Source organism: Papaver somniferum, chromosome 7, assembly GCF_003573695.1.
Source record: "Papaver somniferum cultivar HN1 chromosome 7, ASM357369v1, whole genome shotgun sequence".
In the NCBI taxonomy this organism is placed as follows: Eukaryota; Viridiplantae; Streptophyta; class Magnoliopsida; order Ranunculales; family Papaveraceae; genus Papaver; species Papaver somniferum.
In genome coordinates this window covers 6,726,334-6,734,642 of record NC_039364.1, presented here as the reverse complement: position 1 = coordinate 6,734,642, position 8,309 = coordinate 6,726,334, and the positions used below count along the sequence as shown (strand labels likewise).

Here is an 8,309-nt window from a genome sequence, read left to right as displayed (position 1 = left end):
GGGCCTATAGGCCCATCCAAATTATGAGAACAGTTGGTTAGTATCAGCATCACAACAGTTATAGATCCAGATCCAGCCTGGTGTGAATTTACGGATTTAGTATTTGTCGGACGGAACAATTATTATGACAAAAACAAATGTTGCAAGTCCTGATCACAGGTATCAGCAACTCTTGGATGAGTGAGTTGATATAAAACATTAACCAGCAGTGCTTAATGTGCACAGTTTTCTTTTTACAGTACCACATTGTGCAGAGGAAAATGAACTGGGATCAAAGTGCCAACTTCCATTAAAAACTCAAAGAGCAAGACTGGCGGCTAAAAATATCTGGAACTACTGAAGCTTGCAAAATCTGAAAGAGAATTGAAAAATAATCTTAATTAAAAAAGAATTCAACAAAAGGCCTTAAAATTGTTGGTTCAATAGTACAATTCCCACAACGGAAGTATATGTCGACGAAAATGGTTCAATAGTACTCTTTTCTTTGTTTTCTTAAGATTTGAGAATAAGACCCTATATCTTAGTCAGATGATGGTATATGATTGAGAACAATGTAACTTAAAACACAATATAAGCTGCTTCTACCCGCATTGATCTCAAACCCTACCAGTATGGAACAGTTTTTCTTGTTCCGGTTGTAGGAGGACAACAACTACAATCACACTTTTCTTCGACGATAACAATTTAAGAACAGAAACTACATTTTTTTCCTAGAGAAAAAAAAAATTAAGAACAAAAAAAAATCAGAAATAATCTGCTCGCCTGGGAACAAAAGATAAGTTACTTCCTCGTGGATTTGTTTCGCAACTGCCATCCTTGAATCCCTCGATATGAGAAACGTGCCACGGTTCTGAGGGTCTCGTTGAGCAGAGGATTTTGTTGCAGACTAAGTTCTAACTCTTCCATGCAGAAGGCAAGAGAAAGCCTCAGCAACAAAAAAAATTCTTTCTACGATCGTCACTATCTTTATTATGCATAATACATGTACAGACTATTCGCAGCAGCACAAGCAAGTGAGTTTTCTGTTGGGTGCCAAGCTAGGTGAAGCAATTTTGTTGAGAAATCAAATGAATTTCCATTTGCATCCGAACCTGGACTATCTCCTCCTATTACAGTCACAAGAGGAAAGATGGAGAGGATATGTAAGACACGGAATAAACACTGAAGATGGGTAATCTGTTAAACGAAACGAAAATTACACTAACCTCGTCGAACAACACGGGTAAGACTACCCAGAGATCTTGAAGGTCTTGCAGGAGTTTGGACATGTCTCCTGAACAAAGATTTAATAGCATGACGAGAAATGAGAGTTACTAAAAGTTGATAAGGTCATGAAAACAAAATATCAAAGGACAGATGTCACTCTTGCTGTTGTTAATAGACTGACTCGAGTACACACCTCATGGGGTTCTTGCTGGCTTCAAGGGTTGTTGCCTCACTGCTACCGTTACCACAACCAAATACACGAAACAGATTGCTGGGATTCCAGAGAGTGTGTTAGAATCACGTGTCACAGCTTGTTGGACACATTGCACTCAGTTTCAGAAAATTATAGCAATTAAAAAGATGTATACCTATAGGAACCTGTTGCAACACGCGATCCATCTCCACTCAAACAACATTCGAATTTGTCGAAAATTGAATCATTTTCATATAAATCACAGAGCTGTTAACAACCAGGGCTATTACGTTATAATAATGAAAACAAGTAATAACGAAGTCCAATCATGCCACATACAGATTATGTTCGTATATAACTGGAAAGGTTTTAAATAAAGGACAGTCACCTTGGGCCTTAAATATTCATGAACCTGGAAAGTTGCAACTGGACCAGAATCCATATTTATGTCCCATAGCTGGAAAACATGAAAGTACAATTGAATTAGTAAAAGAAGACAGATTACACAAACCATGTTAATCCACATTATCTAAAATCATGTATAGGGTTTTGCTCAATAGTTGTAAGCACGAGAAAAACCGTTTGATATTTGACGTATTGAGACAAAGATAACGTGCCAAAGGACATAAAGTGGACCAGAAAATGCGTTTCGAAACTGCATCAGGGACATAGAGAAAAGTACCCTCGGACGACATATCCTCAAATAGTCAATATATCCAAATCTATTAAGGCCAAGGGATCATTTCTTCTTCAAGCATAGAGAAACATAAGTAACAACTGCCATAAATTGCCTTCCGCTATATAAATAAAATAAGGATCTCATGAGTAACAACTGCCATAGCCTTCCGAATAAGAAGAATGTACAAATTGAAGAGCCGCAATTCGCAAGTCAGGAAACGCTCTACCTAGTCATTCTTGCCAGACATCCAATACCTTTTAAACTAAAACATATTTGTAAAGGCTATCCCCAGGCAGCTATTTTCTAAAGCAGACTGACAACATCTCTACATCAGAGTAGGCAAGACATTCAGTGATCTAGTCTCACTACCCATCAGCAACCACTTCAAGCCTTATACTCCGTTCCAGTGAATCTATTCCTCAATCTGACTAAATGGACAGAGTCATCATCAATCAATACTATCACCAGAAGGGGAACTTCCCATTTCAAGTAAATATGTTAAAAAGTAAGATGGCCATAAAAAAAAGGTAACAATAGCAATCATGCATTTTTAACATCCATAAAAAAGTAAGATGGCCATATAAAAAAGTAACAATAACAATCATACATTTTTAACAACCAATATGAAACATTCTTGGATAGATCAGGAACCAATCACTTATATAAGCATAAGATGTAAAGATTTGAACCTTAAGAGTCATATAATCACGACTAAGTATATGCCTTCCATCCTTTCCAAACTTGATATCTGAAATTGATGCAATAATCTCGGTGAAAAATGATCTCGAACCAGGTGCCTCCTGTTCCTCAAACCTGTAAGAAAAAAAAAATATTTAAAAATAACAACATGATTTGCAGATTATGTTTGCGTAAATAAACCTCTGCTTTGGATAAGCAAAGAAGCCTGCAGATGTTGCTGAGTAAACTAGACCTTCTATTATACCTTGCAACATAAAGTGTTTCAGAAATTAGGGGGAAATTAAAAGGACCACTCACAATTTGCTATGAGTATCACATAGAGCAGACTGTCGCAGATCAATAAGCCGGATAGAGCCCTTCGAGCTACTATACGCTAACGTATTACAATGAGTAGGGTGGAACTCAGCTGATGTTATAACCTCTGCAAGTACAAAGCTGGTAAAAGTTAAGCAAGCAATAACAAACCAACTGCGGCCTAACATAATAGAAAAATGTCTAAGGATGGGTTATAGATGTACGCAAAAGTACAGGAATAGACTGCACAAGTTAGTCGGCTCATACAGGAGAATGATGCTTATATCCTGATCACAATGATTCTTTAGAAAAGTATACTAAAGCATAGGACTAATATAATGAGTGTCTTCTAGAACACAGCAGCATTTTGAAAAGGATTCACACTAAATCATACTACTCTTCGGCCTTGCCCCGTGTTGAAGGTTCAGCCCAGTAACATTCTCCTATATGAAAGCAAATTTCTCTACGAACTCTTATGTGAACATACTCAGAAAATCCAACGCCTACAATTTTTCATGGAGAAACACAAAACATCTAATGTGATGGGGTGACCAGATAAGTACAAGGATATCTACTTCCAACCTGATGTCCACTTCTACTCGACAACATCCTTCATTCTTCTGACATATTCAAGTAACACAGGCAAGGCTAATAAAAAAATTACAATATACTGCTACAGTGCTACTGTACTCGTAGTTACATTCTCAGAACCTTTATAATACAAGATTATTCACAGATTAAGTTTTAACAATTTTTACCAGTTAGATCCTCCATATTTGCGGGCTTCACATCAACAATGTTGAAACTTTGGTTGCTTATTTCCAGATTCCAAAGATTTATACGCAGATCGTCGGCAGATATAAAAGTCTCGCCATCACTGTGAAAAGAACAGATAGAGGTATACGCATGAAAACACAATCCTTAAGCAGCTAAGTAACCGGCTAAAAGACAAGAAGCCACAGTTACAGATTTTTATAATGTGTGAATACTATGACTTGGAAAGTAAATAATAACAAGTTGCGAAACAGACACTCTCATCTAATAAAGAAAGAACTCTACATGCAAGAATATTAACATGCACACCATATGAAGTTGTTTTCTAGGAGTGCCTGATACAGATATGAGAAATTTAGAATGTAGGGAGCTGCTCAGAAGAAAATACTACGGCCAGTAATGAGTAAAAGAAAAAAGGCATCTGCAGTCAAATCCATAGAAGCTTACATGAAGAAAACAAAACAGTTCTAGTATAAGCCTGGTCTCTAGACTCTACATTCAGTCTGCTGAAGCGAAGTACAGCAGAATGCTGGCTGAAGCTAGCCTCAGCAACTAGTTCGACTAAGCAAGGAATTGGTGCTGTGTTCCTTCTATGTTATGTAGAGCCGTAACTTCCATAAGAGGTATTAAGGTAGTGTTTTCCCAAAAGCGAACATTAATTAGTAACAGACACTAACAAACATATATGAAGTATAGTTATAACAAGGTCACACACTATGCTAACACGTTTGTGGTGAGCCACAGTCTTCATTAGGATTAATTTCCAGGTATGAAAAAAGAAAGTCATAAAGAGAGTCATAAATAAAACAGTAACCAAGAAAGAGGATTCTAGCAACAAACAAGTTGAGATTGAAGAAACGATAAGACAAAAATATATTATATAAATCCAAACTAATAAATCACCATGTGTATAATATAAAACTACTCACCTGTTATTCGAAATCGAGTTAATGTGATAGTCATGCGCATGAGCATATATTCTCCGGCATCTAGCCACAAGACTTGTCTCTTGGCTAGGAACCTACATATTATGGCACGCTACAAATGTCAGTAATGCGAAACAGATAGTTCAAAAGCTATAGACTCTTTAATAACGCTCGATTTGATATGGCATAGACATTTGGATACACAGCACCGATGCGAGTAAAAGTTTGACTATTCGTCAAGTTTATACAATAATGATAATGATGGAGTGCAAATTATTTTTTTCTTTTCACATCAATCTGACAAATTATGACTAATATAAAGTTGCTGCTTAAATCACCAAGCTAGGTTAGGTACAACTACCACGGGCAAACGTAGCGAGGGAATTCCTCCTGGGGGGAAAGCGAGGTCGTTACTCAAATTACTGTATGATGACTTTTCTGGAGATCCTCCATTTGCAAGAAATGGCTTTGGGCTAGTGGGTATACTTGGACCAGCAGTGCTGCCATTTCCCATAGTTTTTGAGGGGTCTATATTCATCTCACTAATTTTTTTAACCTTCTTTTCCTGAACCTGTACAAGAATGAAACAGAGCGGGTCAGCTCTATAAGTTAGAAAATATATATAGTGAAACAAGAACGTTTTAGTAAGCGAGAACCTAACAATGAGTTAACGAAAATAATATATGTAAATTATTTGACCCGTGCTATAGGGTAACAACACACCCACTGATGGATCTATGAGAGGGCTAAACCAGGCTATAACCCAAGTTTTCCCTCTAGCACTAATTAGTTGATAACTTATGGGTGAATTATAGGCTTGATTTAAGATTTTAGCCCAGGCAACAATTTTATTTTAAGGTTCTAGGATCCATTCTGAGCATCCTAAGTAGAGCTAACGCTGCCAAAACAATAACATCTAGGATGGAACTATCAAACACGATATGCAGATAATAAGAAAGTTATGAAGATGCAGCCATATCATTGTTTATCAAGGGATAGAGAAAGCATGGTTAAGTGAACATAGTTGGAAAACAAATGCTTGTTACCTTCCAGTACTTTATTGTTTTGTCATTGGTTGAGAGAAGAAACAATGCACCATTCGCTGTCTGGCACCATTTTATCTTGTTGATTTTCTCCTCAATTTCCAAACTCTTCAGATAGTCAAACTGGATTGCAGAAGAATGCAGTTAGTAGACAGTAGTATGAACCCAGAAAACTCTAGCGAGAGAAACCCGACATTGATTTACCTCAGGCTCGTGACTTTGAAACTCTGTCTTGTAACGAAATTCAGGATGTCTGATTTGGTAATCCATCCTTTCTAAATCTCTTCGATTTCCATTCTACATGTTCAACAAAAGACTGTGTGAGCAGATTCAACGAAACAAATACTACAGAACAGAAGAGCGAAAAAGAACGTGGTAAACAAGACAAAAGTGTTGACAAAAAATTACGTTATCTCTGGAGTCGGTCCTTTCGAATAGGACGACCCTCCCCCCTCTATCACCAGTGGCAAGGTGATCCCCAGTTTTATCAAACTCAATTGCTGAAATAATATCGACTGCAATAGGTAATGTGACAGTCAGCAGAAGAAGTTAATCAAGAGAACACACATCACAGGAAGTTAAGTGTGAACCAACTATCAGTATGAAATGAAAATCTGCACCAGAAGAGACAGCGCAAGGCAACACCACCGCCAACCACCTATACAACAAGCTTAAATAAGATATACGCACATTAATTGCAAACAAATGAGCACACAATTCCCTCTAATCCCATATGTGAACTGGTGGGCCTATCTAGTAATTCACTGAACCACCTCCAAGCACACAATACATACAAACTAAATAAAACTTCCAACATTAGCTTCATATACCCTCCCACTCAAAAATCTCTTTAAACTGCATTGTCTCACACCAAGCCTAAAATCTACCTGGGTGTCAGTTAGCCATGTATGTCGCCTATCCATCAACCTCTATATAATTTTAGAATCACAAAATCAATTGATGCTTCGTTCATCCCAGTGCTTGGATAACTATGTTTGGTTTGTTAGCATCTAATAATTAGATTCCTCCGTATGTTTGCTTCTGGTATCCTATGAATACAGTCATTGATCATGTTTGATTTCCCAACAACAATATCATATTTCTGTGCATCTTCCCATCAAATTTTCCACATTTAAGTACTTCATTTCCCATTAACATGCAAGTTCTCAGTTACTGATAAAACAACACCACAGCGCCACAACAACACAACAAACTCGACCTAATGAGTATAATCAACTTGAGAGCATTTCATACGAACTGCTAAACATAACAAGAGTCAGAGAACTAAGACCTATTTCCCCTTAGCTCACATAGATGTTGATATCGCCATTAACAAAAAACCAATTTCGTTGTTCATCTACTAATAACTAATTCATAACAAACCAAAACTCAGCTGAACTAAACTAAAACCAACCTAATAACTAACTCAAAATGAGATATTGTTAATTGCTTCTGTTACCTAAATTAGTTGCATGTACTTTTTTAAAAAAAAAATGAAAACTAAAACCCCCATTCATTTCTACTATTAATTGAAACAAAATCAGTTCCAAAGTGCCAAATCTATATAAATTACTAATCAAACCATTTAAAAATTCCACATAAAAATCTCATCTTTCATTTTCCCCCAAATAAAACCAGATCCAAAAACCAACACCAAAAAACCTAATTTACAAAATCCAAATCAAACCCAAATTTGTAATCTAATACTGAATTCGAATCCAATAAGCAAAAAACAATTTATTTACCTTCTTGTACTTCTTCACCAGCCGTTCGTTCCCCAAAAACTTGAGAGAATTTCCAGTCAAGTGGTTGTGTTGGACCAACTGGATTTGGCACTTCATCATTTCTATCTCCGTTCATTCTCTGTAGTAAATTTACCCTAACCCTATGATAACTTAACACCAAATCAAATTCCTATTCTTCGATCTATAAATTTAACTTGAGAATTTAGAGAAAATCTAACAATTCATTAATCAAATTTCAACCAAATTAGCCAAATCGATCTTGTGCTTGTGATAATCAGATGAAGAAGATTATAGATTTGAATCCAGCACCGTATATAATAACTCCATGAAAATGCAGGGTTTTTTTTCTTTCGATCTCTTTCATTAATATAAAAAGGGGGAATCAACAATTTCTCTCTCTCTCCCTCGTTTTTTTTTTATTTGTTTTGATATTTTAAGAAGAAAATAATTTGGAGAGGAAAATGAAAATAAAACTCATGCTCATGGAAAGTGGTAAGGAGAGTGTATTTTTTGCAAAATGATAAAAGAGGGATAGATTTTTCAGTGTACACGTGATACTCGAATCTGTGTAATTATTTTGAGATTTTGTAGAGTGATGTATGTTGAGATTATTAGTCCTTCACAATTTGGAAATTTAAGATGTGCTATATGCTTTGGACAATTCTAATCTTGCAAGTCGTTTTTCGAGATTGGTCAGGCCTATATCAAAGTTGATAATTTGTGATGATTTTTTTAATGAATCTCTACTTC

At 36.3% G+C, this 8,309-nt stretch overlaps 1 protein-coding gene across 1 annotated transcript; it reads right to left on the bottom strand.

The window, feature by feature from the left end:
- Positions 1-376: 376 nt before the first annotated feature.
- On the bottom strand, positions 377-8,029 carry LOC113294999 (serine/threonine protein phosphatase 2A 55 kDa regulatory subunit B beta isoform-like). Its single transcript, XM_026543360.1, has 14 exons — positions 7,560-8,029; positions 6,223-6,329; positions 6,019-6,111; positions 5,818-5,937; positions 5,130-5,342; positions 4,775-4,866; positions 3,830-3,948; positions 3,075-3,198; positions 2,768-2,891; positions 1,788-1,856; positions 1,575-1,666; positions 1,400-1,477; positions 1,206-1,273; positions 377-1,106 (listed from the first exon to the last, which is right to left on the bottom strand). Exons 1-14 carry the CDS (start codon positions 7,672-7,674, stop codon positions 970-972), a joined length of 1,551 nt encoding a protein of 516 aa, XP_026399145.1. The 5' UTR covers positions 7,675-8,029; the 3' UTR covers positions 377-969.
- Between the last annotated feature and the right edge of the window lie 280 nt (positions 8,030-8,309).